This window comes from Meriones unguiculatus, chromosome 14 (genome assembly GCF_030254825.1).
Source record: "Meriones unguiculatus strain TT.TT164.6M chromosome 14, Bangor_MerUng_6.1, whole genome shotgun sequence".
Taxonomy (NCBI): Eukaryota; Metazoa; Chordata; class Mammalia; order Rodentia; family Muridae; genus Meriones; species Meriones unguiculatus.
The window spans coordinates 70,649,347-70,666,393 of record NC_083361.1 but is presented as its reverse complement, the minus strand read 5'-3'; the positions used below and the strand labels follow the sequence as shown (position 1 = coordinate 70,666,393).

General features: G+C 40.8%; 1 protein-coding gene across 2 annotated transcripts in view; it reads right to left on the bottom strand.

The window, feature by feature from the left end:
• Positions 1 to 4,064: 4,064 nt before the first annotated feature.
• The window catches only part of Adamtsl3 (ADAMTS like 3), a 276,853-nt gene continuing 263,870 nt past the window's right edge, over positions 4,065 to 17,047 (bottom strand). The window contains exons 28-30 of one of the 2 annotated variants that reach the window (XM_060367463.1): positions 12,383 to 12,480; positions 7,020 to 7,248; positions 4,065 to 6,516 (exon numbers count right to left, since the gene is read on the bottom strand). In XM_060367463.1, coding sequence (XP_060223446.1) covers positions 6,478 to 6,516; positions 7,020 to 7,248; positions 12,383 to 12,480 — 366 coding nt within the window. In that variant the 3' untranslated portion in view covers positions 4,065 to 6,477. The remainder of the gene's footprint in view (positions 6,517 to 7,019; positions 7,249 to 12,382; positions 12,481 to 17,047) is intronic. The other variant, XM_060367462.1, reaches the window with a different exon arrangement.

Below are 17,047 nucleotides of genomic sequence, written 5' to 3'. Positions count from 1 at the left end.
TCTCTACTTCAATCTACTTTAAATGCCTATTTTATTTCCCCTTCTGAGTGAGACTCAAGCATCCTTCCTTGAGGCCGCCTTGGCTTCTTTGGGTCTGTGGATTGTGGCAAGGTTATCCTGTACTTTATGGCTAATATCTACTCTTCCCCTTTTATTTCTTTTCCCCTTTTATTCATTTATTTATTATTTATTTAAATATATTCACTTTGTATCCCAGCTATATAGCCCCCTCCTTCATCCCCTAATTTATTTCCATTTTCTGACTATTACAAATAAAGCTGCTATGAACATAGTTGAGCAAGTGTCCTTGTGTTACGGTGGAATATCTTTTCGATATATGCCCAGGAGTGATCTAGCTGGGTCTTGAGTTAAATCTGTTTCTGATTTTCTGAGAAGCCTCAAGATTGATTTCAGCAGTAGTTGTACAAAGAAAACATTTAACTGGGGATAGCTTGCAGTTTCAGAGATTTAATCTGTTATCATCATGGCAGGGAAACAGCAGCATGCAGGCATATTCTGGAGAAAAATCTGACAGTTCAAACCTTGATCTGCAGGCAGTAGGGAGAAACTATGTGTCACACGGGGCAGAGATTAAGCATAGGAGAACCCAAAGCCTGCCTCCACAGTGATATTTTCTCCAACAAGTCCACCACACCTTCTAATAGGACCACTCTCTATGTGGCCAAGCATTCAGGCACATGGATGTATGATGGCAATTCCTATCAAAACTACCACAAGAAGTTAAGAAAAATGAAATTATAACATTTACCAGGATATGGATAAAGCTAGAAAAACCTTATCCTGAGGTAACCCATACCCTCAAAGACATATATTGCATGTTTTCTACTACATGTGGATGTTAGCCTTTAACCTCCAATAGGCATGCTCCAATCCATATAAACACAGGGTAGGTATAGAGTGAAAAACCAGGGGTGGGGGGAAGGATCTCCCAAAGAATGGGAAATAGAATATATATGGGAAGACAAAAGGAGAGATGGGAACAAAAGGGTACACAAGGAGGGTGATGGAAGAGAGAGGTAAGGGAAGGAATACAAGGAGTGTGAGCTGTCATACTTGTAAAGGCCATTTTGAGGGATCGTATGTAAATCTACTCTGTAGAATCTTCTTAAAACATATACAGCAAGTCTTCCAAATGAAGTTGCTAAATAATGTAAGAGACAAAGCCACAACTAGACATCTTTGTCACCAAGTGAAACCCCCAATGCCATGAATGGGGGTTGAGTTGAATCTAGTTGAGTCATTGGCCAAAAAGTCCCCATGGAAACCCCTAAACATGTAAGGCTATTTTCTTTCCCACAAACTGATGGTGAGGCCCTGTTGCTGAAAGTAATACTTATGCATCTCATTGAACACAGAGAAGTCAAGTTGGTACCTACCTAGAGCCTTACCCCTACTGACTAGTGTTCATGGTACTAGAAGGTAGTCTGCATGCTACCAGAGGAAACAGGTAAGCACCAACCCAGCTGACACAGGTGATGTTTAACAACCGTGCATGTCCATGAGCACATCAGCACCCGAAGCCCATGACTACCATTCTTTTATAAAGTCTCTGTTTCTACTTTCTGAGCCTAGGGTCTTAGTTCCCTCAACAGTAGTATTCACAGAGACTCCCTAGAATGAGGGCTGGCCAGTTAGCTCAGCTGTTGAGAGCTCCTGTCCTGCAAGCCTGATGTCTGAGTTCAGTCCCTGGAGCCTATAGTGAAAGGGAAAGCTGATTTCTGAAAATGTTTGTCTCTTACCTACACACACATGTACTCAGCTCCCTCCCCCCCACATATTTTGACTGTTGGAGATGTTGCAAACTTACAGTTTCCAGACTGCTATCAAAAAAGGCTTGCTGAGTTTCTCACTGTTCTCACTGCGTGGACACCTGGAGTTCTGTTCCCTCTTTCTTTTGTCAGTTTTATTTAATACATAAAAATAAATTTAAGTAAAATATAAAGCTTGTTTCTATGGCAAAAATATCTATGACATAAGCAGACTATTCTGAAAAAGCATTTATCAAAATTCAACATTTATTATTATAAGACTTTCAGTAATTGTCAAGAAGAAAAATTCTTTAGCAGCACAGAATACACACAGGAACTTTTTAACTAATATCATGCCTAGTGATGAAAAACTTGAAGCATTCCCACTACATTAGGATCAAGGCAAGAATTCCTCTCCACACTTATTTCTAACAGACTAGAACTCTAGGCAAATGTAGCAAAGCAAGAAAAAGCAGCCAGCAGTACATGGGATTGGAGGGAAGTCTGTTCACTCATGACACTAATTTACATAAAACAGTTCACCCAAAACTAAACAACAATTTCTAGAAAGAATAAATAATTATAATGTTGTCTATACGGTTACACATACAAAAGTCAATTACTGGGCTATAAATGTAGCTTTGCAGTTGAGCACTTGCCTGGCTCTGAGTTCAATCCCCAGTACTTCTGGGGGGAAAGGTTTATTTCCTACATGCCAACAGGAAGCAGGTGCAATTTGAACTTTAAAAACAACTCTATTTACATTATAATCATTCAAAATTAAGTAATATAAACTGAACAAAATGTGTTCAAGATCTATGTGAAAAAGCCTACAAATCTCTGGTAAAATAACATTCAAATAGAGATATTCTCCATTAACTAATAGGAAGACACAATATTATCAAGATGACAGTTTTCAATTTATTCTGTAGTTTCAATATAATCTCCATCAAAACCTTAGCAAGTTACTTTATGGAGTGTAGGAGACACTAAGTCTGTGTGCTCACAGATAAGCATTAGGGAAACCGGAAAAGTTAAACATGCAGGGTTGTCCCTGGGAGAGGATGTGATTAGTAGCCTAGTGACCTCTATAACATCTGTATGGCCAGGCCCCACCTGGCTCCCCAGACTCCTATGTTAACTTCAGCTAATTTGTAGGTTACCCTCCCCAGACTCTTATCTTGAGCATTGTTTACTTTGAGCCTGCCTTCTCAATCTGTAGAGCCCATCTTTATGGGAAATGTCTCATATACTTTACAAATGAGAGCGGATGCAATTTATAGCCTGGTGGTCTTTGTGCAGTTGTTGTGACTAAGACCACACCAGATTCTTCCCCAGAGCAACAGAACCCATTTTTATGGAAGAGGTCATGAGTTTACAAAGAGTTTCAAAGTAACCTGCCTTAGGTTTCTGTTGTACATTTTTTTGAGTTAATTATCACCAGGAAACTATTTCCAAATTGTACTGTCTTTAAATATACCTGAAACAAACAATTTGGTGTCAGACTTTTTAAGTTTGAACCATTATCTGCTACTGAGTCTAGGTGTACTAGACTTCTTTCTTGCCTCACATGGATCAGATCAACACTGTTGGCTATGGTGTTTGCAGAGAACCCCTACAATGGATACTGAAAAAATGATTTCAACATTACTATAAAGAGGCCAAAGACCCTTAATGGTGGAACAGCATTGAGGGAAAAGAACAAAATTGTGGGCTGACAGTAATCAACCTCAAGACTTGCCAAAATGACAACAACGTTGCATCGGTAAAAGAACAGACAATAGATCTATGGAGCAGAATACAGGACTGGGACATACACCCATGTGAATACAACAAGTGATCTCTAAAAATGACCAGAAGTAGTACCGGGGCAAGAACGCCTGGACATACACATTCAAGAAATGAAGATAGACACACACAAAACAGGCATCTTTCACAACACTAAAGTGAGACAAGGTGGTGGTGGTCTACACTTTAATTCCAGCATTTGGGAAGCAGAGGCAGGCGGATTTCTGTGAGTTCACGGCCAGTCTGGTCTACAAAGCTAGTTCCAGGACAGCCAAGGCTACACAGAGAAACCCTTGAAAAACAAACAAACAAAAAACAAAAATTAAAGAGGGAAAGAGGCAAAAGAAGAGATGTTTAGGATAATAAAATGTATACATGTTCTACATTTGCCAAGACCCATAAAATGTGCAGCACCAAAACCAAACCATAGTAGAAACTGCAGAATTTCAGTTAGGATGTATCCATATAGATCACGAGTTACAGTAAATACAGAAATGTGGAGGGGATATTGCTAGTAGGGGAGGTTTGCACATGTTATGAGATAAAGCATATTTTGAAATCTGTACTTCCTGCTCAAATTTACTGTGAGCCTAAAACAAGTCTTCCAAAAATACAAAGAATTACTATGCCTTGCTCTCGACAGACTTGTCACCTACTTCTCTGCCTGTCAGTTATCTATCCAGGTTTCTACTTATTTTGCCATTGGCATTTTTCAAAGACACAATGGACAAAGACATAAATTCACAAAGACATAGAGGACTGAGATTTGGAATCGGTGTGAATTTCTGTGCTTTCTCAATCTTGTAATGCGTACAGAGGACAATCGGGAATAGCAAACTCCCTAAGGGACCTCCTGGACTAACAAAGGGGCAGTCCAACGTCTACCAAAAACACAACACAGAGAAGCCACTAAGGATGCCATTGGATACTAAAAGTGAATTTATTTTTGAATTAAGGATCATCAAAGGGAAACATTATCTCTTATGTTATAAAAAACAGTAGTAAAATACAGTACACAGGAATGCCATTTGGATGTTAACAAGACAAAAGTACAATAACAACTGAAAATTCGTTCTTTTAACCTTAAATACAAAGGTAAAGCAGTTTAATAAGAAATTTTGTTAGTATGAAAAATATATGTCCCATGTCTTTATTACATATTGTACAAAATAAAATATTGCACTTTTTAGTCATATAATAAATATATACAGAGAGTATTTTACAAGTGATCTTTCTTTTAATTTAATAAGTTCAGCAATCAAATGTGATTGATGACTAACAACTCAAGGGCTGGTGTGCTCTTTCCTTTCCCCTGTTTGTTCCAGACCACCAAACCCTCCACCTACAGTAGTGTTCATCCCAGTGTCGGTGAGGCTGAAGTTGGAATGTGAGAGAGACCTGTGTTTAGAGGATGGCAGAGAGGCTCGGCAAGCTTCTCTCCAGACAGACCCAAAGCCACAGTGTGCTGTTCACATGCTGATCAGGAGGTAGGTCCAACACAACCTGCCTCAGGAAAGGTTGCGTGCCAGGAGGCTGTGGGCACTGTGTGTGTGAGCATCCCAGACACTGGGTACAGAAGCCAGGATCACTGATTTGGGGTTGTGTAGCATCTAAAGCCACAACTGGGAAAATGCCATGGAAAGGTCCCCATAGTCGAATCAGTTGGAGGAGTTAAAATTGAATGCAAGCCTGAACCTTTCTCAGCAGCAAAATTTACTCCAATGTTGCAAACACCAGCATTGGCCAACCCCTTCCTAAACTGGCCCTAACCTTAAAGTCAGATCTAGTCCTAGCCATAGTGTAACTTCTTTTCTCGCCTAACTGAATCCGAGTGCTAGTCCAAAATAAATTCAGCCCTTCTTCCCCAAAGCACTACCCAAATCCCAGCTCGAGCTCCTAACCCCCAAATTGTCATTTCCACCCTCATCCTAATGGACTTTGTTTTTATTGACAATATCAGCTGAAATTAAAATAATCATTTACCATAAACAATTCTTTCAACTATCATGTTTCTTATTTAGGTTACTTTCATATAAACTTTCCAAAATAAAATCCTCAGGAATATTATTGTATGCATAAATTACATCTAATAAGGCTTTGATCTCTGTGTGCAAGAGAACAGTACTTAGAAAAAGTTTCATTCACAGCTCTTAAAAGGAAGCTTTGAATATACTTCAAATCAAATCAGTAGAAAAGGTCAGGTTTTCTTCTTTGATTTTCAAGATGCCTCATTTGGTCACAGATAGATTTCTGTAGTTATGAAAATAGCAGCCATGTCTACTATGTTTTCTTCCATAGGTGCTTTAAGAGTGAAGACAAGATGCCATCTGTGGCGAATCCTTGGCTCAGTTGGTGTTACAAGCTGTCTAGAGAGATTGCCTCTTCTTCACATAATAAACATAAGGATCTGTAAAAATGCCGTTAGTGCCAACATCTGAACAGCTACTGACCAGAGCCTTTAAAAAGTAAATACTGCACAAATGTGTTGAAACTCTACAACTTGAGAGAAGTTCTCAGTTACAGATTCTTTGGGATGGGCCACTATTTGCTGGTCTACAAATCACAGGAGGTGATGATGTGCTCATGACGAGGGCCCAAGTACAAGGGCATGGCCGCTGATGAATTTATGTTAATCCTAGAATGCATCGTTTATGGAAACTGGAATTAAAAACCAACTGCTGGAAGAGGTAACTTTACAAAATTGTAGCAGGCACTGTGTCTGCATCAACCTCTGCTCGAGCACAGGCTCTAGAGACTTTAAGACGTATATGGCTTTGAACCAGGGGCATGAAGGAAAGAGCCTTGATAGTTTTCATTTCTCACCACAGCAGCATCACAACCTTGCCAAAGCTTTATCCTTCTTGGCATGACTGGCAGCACCTTTGTTTATAGAGGGCCAGAGAGCACAGATTAAGGTGCTTTACGAATGCACAGTAGTGAGTTGTGTCCGTGCAGTCTCCTGCAAAAGAGAAAAGAATCTATAGCATGGCGTTCATTAGAGAACGAGTAAGAAACGAGGCATGCCTGGGGCTACTATTTGCACCGATTTCAGAAAAGCAGTGGGATCCCTTCTCCACATGGTCAGCTGGCTTCCTGTGACTCCCTGAGATTCTCACAGGCCCTCTGTCCTACAGCTCTCAGGGCTGAGGGCAGAGGTTACTTTTTGCAAGGTCATAGGCCTCTTGGAAAACTTCTGAAAACCTCATACTTGCCTCCCCTCACCTCTGAAAAGTAACATACAATTACATTCACTATGTAATTTTAGGACATTTGCTCACTTATAGGAGCCCATTGGCTCAGTCTTAGCAGAGGAGACTGCTAAAAAAATGTGTGTGTGGAGCGGCTGCCACTGCTCTGAAGAATCAGTGCTGCTGCCTGCACCCCCAGCCCTCCCATGTGACTTGGATAGGCAGGCACATTAGTGTCCCAGTTTTGGCAAGGCTTCTGGGGAGCTGGTGATACCTGAGATGGGTACGTACTATCACAGGAAGGCCCAAGGCAATGCCTCCAGGAAGCTGGCTTCATCTGCGCACAGTATCTGTCAGCCACAGGCGTGCAGCTTGCTGTGTGAATGCAGTCGACTTTGCGGGACTGGAAGCCCCTGCCACAGACTGCTGAACAGGGCTTCCAGGGCCCCACACGCCAACATGCCTCACAGGGCCCTGAGGTGCAGTTTCTCCCAAAGGCACGTCTGAAATAAAAAGAAGTAACATAAAACTGGAGAAGATGCCTCTTTCTGCCTGCCCCAATCAAGCTTTTTCTCCTCCAATGAGTTCTACCTACCAAAGGCTTCCTCCAAAAACTAATTTGTGCTGTGCATGGCTGGCTAAGCAGAGCAGTGTGACAGTTATCTGACCAGAATAAAGACAGATACTTCAGAATACAACCTGGGCTCTAGATGTCGAGAAGGGCCCCACAGTCCACCCATTTATCACGAGATATGCTAGGAAGGCTCTGGAAATTGGCAAAGATACTGATACAAGGAAAAGAAGAAGACATAGAAAAAGCCAATCAGCATTTGCTTAAGGCTTCATGTATTAAACACACGGCTATGAAGAAGAAATGGGAGAAATGCACCCCATGAAGTATCGAAATGCAGCTGAAAAGTATATGAAGAGAACCAGCAAGTGGCTGGCTGCCACAGTATGAGGAGTGCCCTGTGAGAAGCCAGTGGTGAGTGCTCACGCTCAGGTGTATGCAAGGAGAATCAATGGGTGTGAAATTACACCAAAGAAATCCTCACCACCAGGAAGGATTTTGGTGCTCCACTGATGGTGAGGACAAACTGTCTGAATCTTAGAGGGTTCTATCCTAAACCACGACCTGAGCTGGACATGCAGGAACAGGCCTGTAACTCTTCTACACACACACACACAGAGAGAGAGAGAGAGAGAGAGAGAGGGAGAGAGAAAGATATCTCCTGCCATACCATTTAGAGTAACGGTGACATCGTTACCCAATACCTGAGGCTGTGCATTCTCCCCTGAAACATGATCTCACAAAAGAGGCATGGCTGACAAGCTACATGTTCCCAGGGACTTCCAACACCCAATCAGTTCGTATTTCAAGAATGGACTACCCTAGAAGTCTGGAGCAGATCAGTTTAGGCAAGGAAGAGAGTTATTACTGTGCGGAGCCACTTCAAAATTGCTAGCAAGCCTTGTTGCTATTGCTAAGCCCCGAAATACACATCTGTGAACAGGAATGTATACACCTGACAGCATATCTGCCGAGGAGTGTGTGGTCACAGGCACATTTAGATGCATCCACACCTAGACTCATCACCAGTGAGCTCAGAGACAAAATTTATTTGGAAAGTGGGGTCTAAAATGGAAAAGAAGCTCAGTGGTTGCTAATGTTTGGAAAGATAATGACCTGAGAGGACAGCCTCTCAGCAGATCTACTTTGAGGAATCCCTCCCTCCGCCCCATGTTCTAGGACACATTGCCATGGAGGGTACATTTGCAAGGTAGGAGGCAGTTCTGTTTCCAAAGATGACCAGGTTCTAACCTGAGGTGGTTCCGTAGTTGTCTTTCTCTTTGAAATCTGGAAGATGTGGAACAAGACATGATTTTGGGATAATAGTGTCTGCCACATCAACCAAAGAGGTCAGAGGCCATTTAGAAAAAGTCAGTAATAAAGCCAAATACCAAAAAAAAAAAAAAAAAAAAAAAGCTGCAGAGATGAGAAGAAAAACAAAGGCAGCAACTTCCTGCTTTCCAGTTACAACCCATCTGTTTCTAATGGACTCCCTGGTCACTACTGTAACTGAATTACAGTTTATACAGCATCTTTCTGAAGGGATATTGAAATATGACTGGGTGTGTAAGAAAACGGAGAAACTTGGCGAAAGTCTGGCTTGTGAAGAAGTGTTACACAAAGTAGGACACAATACTTGGATTCCCCAGTAGGCGGCGACACCATCAAAGGGTTTAACTAGAAAACAATTCTGTCCCACTAAATTGGTTATAAGGTTTAGGGAAGAAGGGCCAGAGAGGATTGTCCTGTTAACTTCTTTTGTTTTCTCCAGTGGGTATAAATCTTAACGCCCCAAAGTTGAGTCACTCTGACCAATAAAGCAGACTGGGTACTCCCTGGCCGCCTTCTACTGTAGAGCTCAGATACCTACAGAAAAACAACTGAACAAATAGGCGAAGAATAGATTTAAGAGGGTAGTAAATGGATGTTAACATGTGTTAGGTGATCCTATCTTATTAATAAAGCCCTTTCCTCTTTGCCGAAACCCTTCCAAGTTGGCTTTTGTTGTTTCTGGCCTAAAGAGATTTAAGTAATTCAAGTGTTTCCTCTTGGTTGAAGGCAAGCCCTTCCTAAATAAAAGGATGAGGGGCACAGGGAGGCCAAAGCCAGAAACTCTTGGAGGCTGAAAAACAAAGACTGAAGTTGATTCAGCTAAAGGCTGAATTTTGAGAGCAGGGACATTCAAGTCAGATGGAGGTTGTATAGACGACAACAATATAAATGCAGTAGGGCCTCATGTGTTTCCAGATATATACATAATGGTAGTGGGAATCATGAAGTGATGGTTCTACTAGTTTGCCTCAATTTCTCGCTCTATCCTCACTTCAAATAATCCTTGCACCATGAGCCAGATGGAGCTATTGATTCGAAGGGCTGTCAATGGGGCCCGAGCTTGGCTATTTGTCAAGAATAGACAGAAGCAGACAGCTTTACAAAGATGTAGCCTGCCAGAAAATATCCTGGGAAAATTTCCCGTTAAATTCTGACTTTTGGGCGCATTTGGAAAACATCACTCTAAGGAGCTTTCTGTGTCTGCATCATCTCCTCAGAGACCGTAGACTCTCATGTTTCTTGTGGACAGGCCTGGGCTACTTCTACTCCTACAGGTCCAAGGCCTTCTACAGTGCCATTCAATGGAGCCCACACCTCCCGAGCCTTCCCGGGCTACAGAAGGCACCAACAGACAGTTTACCCACCACCAACTCTCTGCTCCAGGCACCAACGTGATCTCCTATAAAATACTGTCTCACATCTACTGAGGCCTTGCTGTGGTTTCTGGGTGTCCCTGCTAGATCTGCTTCTCTAAGCATTTTAGAAAGGATATCTAAGGCCACCTTCTGGACCTTCTAATTCACACCTTCCCTAAACCCACAGAGAGCAAGCATACCAGTCCAGCAGGTATCTGTAGGTGAAACATGGTTCTAAAACTTCAGAGCTACTCCTCTCAGCAGCTCTCTCTACGAACGAGCTTAGTACCCTATTCACAAACCACCAGAGATATGAGGCCAAATAACACCAGAACCTGAAGAACACCAGGTTATGACACAGGCCAGCCATTCTAGCAGAGAAAAGCCATACAAAGCAAATGGAAGGCACCTGGCACTTCACACACAAGCACAGCTCTGGGAAATTTCTGTCTACTATTCAAAGCAAATCTACTCTACTATTTCACTTCCATATCCTTTGTGTAAGATGCTATTTGATCAGAGTCAGAATCTCCTTAATAGATCATTCCATGCATTCTTTTTCTCCTTTTACATTTTCTGCACCATGTTTTTGTTGCTTTGATTGAGCCTGTAAGGTATATTCAAGGGCTATAAGTACGGTATACCAAGATTATATATATATAATATTTCATACATATGAGACAGACTGATAAAAAGGGAGGAAAAAAGAGAGAGAGGAGAATGCAGTGAAAGAGGAAGTTGAGTTACGTGCATAGCATAGCCCCACATTAAAAGTTTTGGTGAGCCTTCTCCCTGGGAGCAAGTAAAGCCTGCATTACAGTGATGGTGGTCTGGTCAAGGGTGATAATGGGTGAAATGAAAAGGATGAAAGGTAGATTCAAGAAAAGTACACAAGGGATCAAAAATGCATATAAAATGTTAGAGAAAACAACTCCATCACATTTATTGAAAAAATTGAAAGATTAAAAACTTATCTAATTTCAATGAAAATGGGGATAACTCTCATATTGTTTAGATAATTTGATGGTAATTTGGAAATGTCCAAAGAAACATGCTTATGAATTCACTTTGATTTATAAATGTCTACCCCATAAAAATGTAACTTCCTGAGCATAAAGACACATACATTCTAAGATGTTTACTGCAGCCTGTGTTTATAAGGGCAAAAATTGAAACAATACACCATCCAGGAAATAATGGAATGTTAAATATCATATTTAAATAGAGTATGTGTGCTAAGATAGATCATGTTTACAATACATTCTTAAATATAAAACCAAGTTTCAGAAAAATATGTATGGTATGTTAAAATAAAAGGCTCCATCCATATATGTTTTTATGTTGTAAAGATGTCTTTATGACTGCAAAGCAAAACATCTGGGATGGTGCAAATCTGTGTGTGGTCTCTATCTTCTCAGCAAGTAGGAAACTAAGTTGTCTGTTGAGAATGAAGGCAGCAGCTCCAAACATTTTCCATTTGAAGAGAATGGTTCTGGCTTGGAATCACCTTTTGGGGATAAGAAATGCTGCTGACTCTATGTTGCCAAACCTTACTGAAGGCTCGGAACAGTGACCAAGCCAACAGTCAAGGTCATCCACTTTCTTCAGCAGGACTCAGTGTGTAGAGCAGTATGAAAGAATCACTTACGAGGTGTCCCCTGTGCGTGGGACTACTCAGTATACTCACTAGTCATAACATTTTAAGTTCAAGTTCACAAGCATGGTAACATTCCACGTGTAGATTTACACAGGTATTTATACAGGTCACACAATAAAAGAATGAAAAGTCCCTGGTGCTGTATAACTTGCATGTTCCCTCACACTTGATGACTGCAATGTTATCTTGTAGGGTAGTAAAGCCAGCCAGCAGGTGGAGGCTGGCTTTCCAGGTGCTCACATGAGTCAAGTCTACTCTACCACATGACTGCTCAGCCTTCCATGCAAGAGAAAACAGAGCCCCTTTGAAAACTAAAAAGTTTATTTTTGTTCTCTGCTAAATCTTTATGCTAATAGCCAAATCAACACAGCTTCTAAATAGGAATAAATAAAAAACGGGAATATTTAACCTATAAACCCAAGTTAAATATTAGGCTTGAGCAAATGTGTGTGTGTGTGTGTGTTTAAAAAATCTATTTTGAGTGCTACTTCTTTTTTCCTTTTAGAGTACTTTCTCTTTATGTTTAACATCCAAATAACTGTGATTATAAATAGTATTTCAGTATAATGTATACTATTGTGGATGATTCTGAATAAATCCTAATTGAATAGAAATTTTCAGTCATGAGAAGTGATAGAAACTAGGAAAGATTCCATATCCGGCAGTTCTGGTTCCTGAAGATGCAAGGGGAGGTGCACGCTACACCGGGTTGGGGTCAGTACCTCCTTCTGCCCTCACAGCTGAAGTTGGAGCTGTCGTGGGCACAAACAGTGTGGTGCTGCTGCATCCTCATGGCATGGCCCACGCAACGTCCAGGACACTGGAAAAGAAGCACAGAACAGTGTCTCAGGCGCCCTGAATGCTCAGGCACATGGTCTCTACTGAGATTTGTGCTGAGGTGGATCAGCCACAAGTTACAGGGACCAGTTGTCCCCGTGGCGAGGTAGAAGGGGTGGATGATAGCTCTGCAGACAGACCTAAACCCCCCCCCCCACTTCATCATCTGAAACTCAGACCACCTCAGAGAGAAGGGAAAAGGATGGGACGAACTCTGAATTGATTAAGTATGGAAATGGCTATATTTAAAACAGTGAAGCCCATCTGTGTTTCTGTGTTTCTGCTCTGATCAAAGATGGAGGCACCTGTGCTAAGGCAAGTTCAGCTACAACTCAAGCTTGCTTCGCAGCCCTTGAATTTTCATACTGCCATAATGTCCATACCATTTTCCTTATAATCATACTGTGCATGGAAAAGTCCTTTACACTTTTGTTACTGTAGAGTGAGCTCCCCAGTCAGCTCAGATGCTTGTGGTGCATGTTCTTGTGGTGCAGTCTGCGATTTTGCTTATTTTTCTTACCTTACTGAACCAGCTTTTCTCAGACAATCAATTTATGTCATAGCTATATTTCACTGGGCCTGAATTCACCCGCCATATAATGATCAAGCATTTAAAACACACATTGTAATGGTTTTCAAATTTGCCACACCACAGCCAAGTTTGGAACGTTATCATCATCCCTCACAGAAACCCGATAGCACTCAGCAGAAGTTCCTCCATTCCCACAAAGCTGCCTTCTGTTTGACAGATTTACCTACTCTGGGCACAACAGTGGAGTCCTGCGTCTGTCTTCTGTGTTTGTCCTGAGAGCCCGAAGGTCGGTCTGTAGTGTAGAGTGTACCAGCCCCACATTCCTTTAAATGATATCTCTTGTGCTGACGCGCCACAGGGCAGTACCTTGGCGCTTGCTTCATCATTCTGGCAGTGGTGCTACTGCTGTACTGACTCTACTGTTTGATTATTGTGAGTCATTCGGTGGACACACTCATCCGTAGATATTTGTGTGGTGTTTTCATCGCTCTTGGATACACACCTAGCAATGAACCTGCTGGGCCATCCTCAAGTTTGTGTCTAACTTCTTAAGAACCTGGGGATTGTTTTGCAAGGGAGCCGCCCCACCTTACATCCCACTACAATCCTGTAGACTCCGGTTCTGAATCCTCTTCTTAAACTATCTGTTTTTAAACTAATGCTGCAGAGATGGCTGTAGGCGGTATCTCCTTATGGGTTAAGTTTTAATTTCTTCACATAACTAGTCATGAGCACCTGTTGATCCTCCTTGGCCGTTTGTCACTTTTAATCAAGAAATGGCTATTTAAACCCCTCATTCATGCTTTCATTCGATTGTTTTTCAGATGTATTTTAGACATAAGTTCCTTTTCAGATACCTGTCATTTAAATATTTTTCCCATCCTGTAGGTTATCTGTTAATGTCTTGATGATTGTTTTAGTTTTGATATGATTCAAATTATTCATTATTGTTTTGCCTATGCATTTGGTGTTCTACATAAAATACCATTTCCTACAGTATGGAGATTCATATGTCTATTTTTTCTTAAATTTTATAGTGTTGGCTCCTAAATGTCATTGTGATCTTCGTGTTGTCTGCACTCCCTGTAAGCAGGGAGCATGACTTTGTGCTTTTCTGTGGGTGCACAGTTGTCCTGCATGAAGCCCGTGTTAAAGAAGATCACTTCCTGTTGTTAGTGCTGAGACCAACCACCAACAAAAGACAACTTGGGGGAGAAAAGGCTTATTTTGGCTCATGTTTTAGGAGGTACAGTCCTTCAGGCTAGGGAAGGCAGGCAACAAGAATAACCGGCAGGTGCAGCAAGAATGGGGTGATTTCTCAGAGAATCAGAAAGTAGGGTCAGGGGATGTCTAAGCTCAGCTGGCTTTTCCCCTTTTCCTTTTGTATTCTTTCTGGGATCCTATCCTGTAGGATGCTGCTGCCCACATTCAGGAGAAGCCTCAGCTCTTCAGTTAATCACTGGAATCTTTATCACAGATACATCTCCAAGTACCTGGTGCTTTTTTTAAGCTAAGCAAGTTGGCAACTGAGATTAACCATCATGAAGTATTATGTTTGCTTACCAAGAATCAAATGGTTTAGTTTTGGATTCTATTATGTTTCAGAGGTGTATATGTATGTGTTCTGTTAAAACAGCAGTGTCTTGTTGAAAGTTTTAAAAGCAGAAGTTTGGGCCCTCCAACTTAATCTATAAGACTTGCTTTTGATATTATGGGTTTTAGTTCCATATGGATTTATATTAGATTTAGCTTACCAATTTCTGGTAGACAATGCTGTGAATCTTTAGATAAATTTGGAGAGTGTTGGTATTAGCAATATCATGCCACCCATGAACACAGGAAATCTTTCTATTTCTTTAGATATCCTTTAATTTCTTTGAAAAACATTTTGCAGTTTTATGCTACCTAGTTTCTTCAATACTAATCTTCCTACTTGATTTACTGCCCTTGAACTTTGAAATCACTGATCGATTGAACTGGTTCAGTGCTGTGATTGCTCCAGACAAACTAGCATCCTAGTTGGCATAGGATGAGAGAGGGCTCTCCCTGCTGCTCAGAGTTTGTCTTCCTGAAAGTTTTTGTCATTATTTGTTCCCAGAATAAAGATCAGAATCATAATAAGTTCCACTCTGTCACTTTAATTAAAATTGTATTCCATTCATAAATTCATTTCTGGGTCTTTATAGTGCTGATATTTCTATTCTCCAAAGTAATAGGTCTTCTATTTGTCCAACTTTCCACTTACTCATTGAAATAACAAACAGCTATTTTTTAGCATTTTATTATATATAGAGATAGATAGATAGATAGATAAATAGATAGATATAGATATGAGATAGAGAGATAGACATAGACATAGACATAGACATAGACATAGACATAGACATAGAGAGTGTTTTGCCTGTGTGTGTATGTGTGTATGTGCACACGTGCACCCACCACGTGGGTGCCTGATCCCCATGGAGGCCAAAAGAGAACATTGGATCACGCAGAACTCAAGTTGTCCATGGTTGTGACCCATTATGTGTATTCTGAGAATCAAACCTTTGCCATTTGGAAGAGCAGCCAGTGTTCTTAACTTCTGAGCTATTTCTCCAGCCCCAATATACTATATTTTTCTTTATAAGGTTCTATACATTGGAAACAAAATTCCTAGGAATTTTTCTTTATATATATAAATTTATATATATAAATTTCAGATAGTGTTTTCCTAGGTAGCGTGGACTGGCTTCATATCTCAGATTAGTCTGAAATTTGCCATCCTGACATTCTTCTATACTCATAGATCAGTGCCTTGCTCAACCATTCTCAGAGAAGTTTCCTCCTATAGAAGATGGGAACAAATACAGAGACCCACAGCCAGACATTATACAAACTGAGAGGTTTTAGAATACTCAGCCCTAAACAGGATGTCTCCATCAAATTTCTCCCCTCAGGGCTCAGGGAACCCTGTGGAAGAGAAAATGAAAAGTATAAGAGCCCAGAGTGGGTGGCTGACACCCAGGAAACAAGGCTCTAAATCAAAAGAGACTGAGACAGCACACACAGGGCCTGAAGAGGTCTGCACCAGATAAGGTGCCAGGGCTGAAAGGAGAAGGGGACACATGCCCCCACTCCTAACCCAGAAGATATCTCCAATTGATGAGTGAAAATTTAGTTTTCTCCAAGAGAGTCTCATTGGGGAAACAAACTCCTCTTAAGGTTAGGCTGTGTCCTACAGCGGATGGCCAACAGAAAATGACCTCACTGTAAGCTTTGGTGAGTCCATGTCCCATAATGTCTTATCAGGGTCTTTTTTTTTCAATTTTATTTTTTATCTTAATAGGTTAATAAATGTTTTTGTTTTTCTTTTTACCCTACAGGTTCTTTGTGTGTATATTATGGCTTCCAGTTTTGTGTTTATACGGGATTTCTGAGTGTGCAAACGAGTGGGTCTCTGTGTCTATATCTGTTTCTTATGCCTTTACTTGGGTTCTTTTCCTTCCGCTTGTGTTGTCCTATTCCAATGTTTTAGTTTTATCTTATATTTTATTTATCTGGATGGAAGGGGATGTGGAAGAAAATGGAAGGAGTAGCAGGAAGGGAATCCACAATTAAGATATATTATATGAGGGGGAAATCTAGTTTCACTAAAAGAGAAAATATGACCCATTATCAATTTTTAAGGGTGTAATACAGCATTATTAGCTATAAATATTCTTTTGCATAATAGCTCACCACAGTGTATTTATCTTGTACTACTTTGGACTCTTTAAGATCACATCCTTATTCCCAGTCACTCAGCAACTTAAAACTACTGTTCTATTCACTGCTTTCTATACCTGACTAGATTCATGTACAAGTCTTCGTATTCTGTGTCTGGATTACTTCATGTGATACAGCCCATGACACTCATCCATGTAATCACAAACATAAGCTATCTCTCATTTAAATATTGAACAATACTTCAAGCTAAATATTTTAAAACGATTTTAAAGTTCATTGGTGACAAATTACTGATTACAGATAACACTGCCAA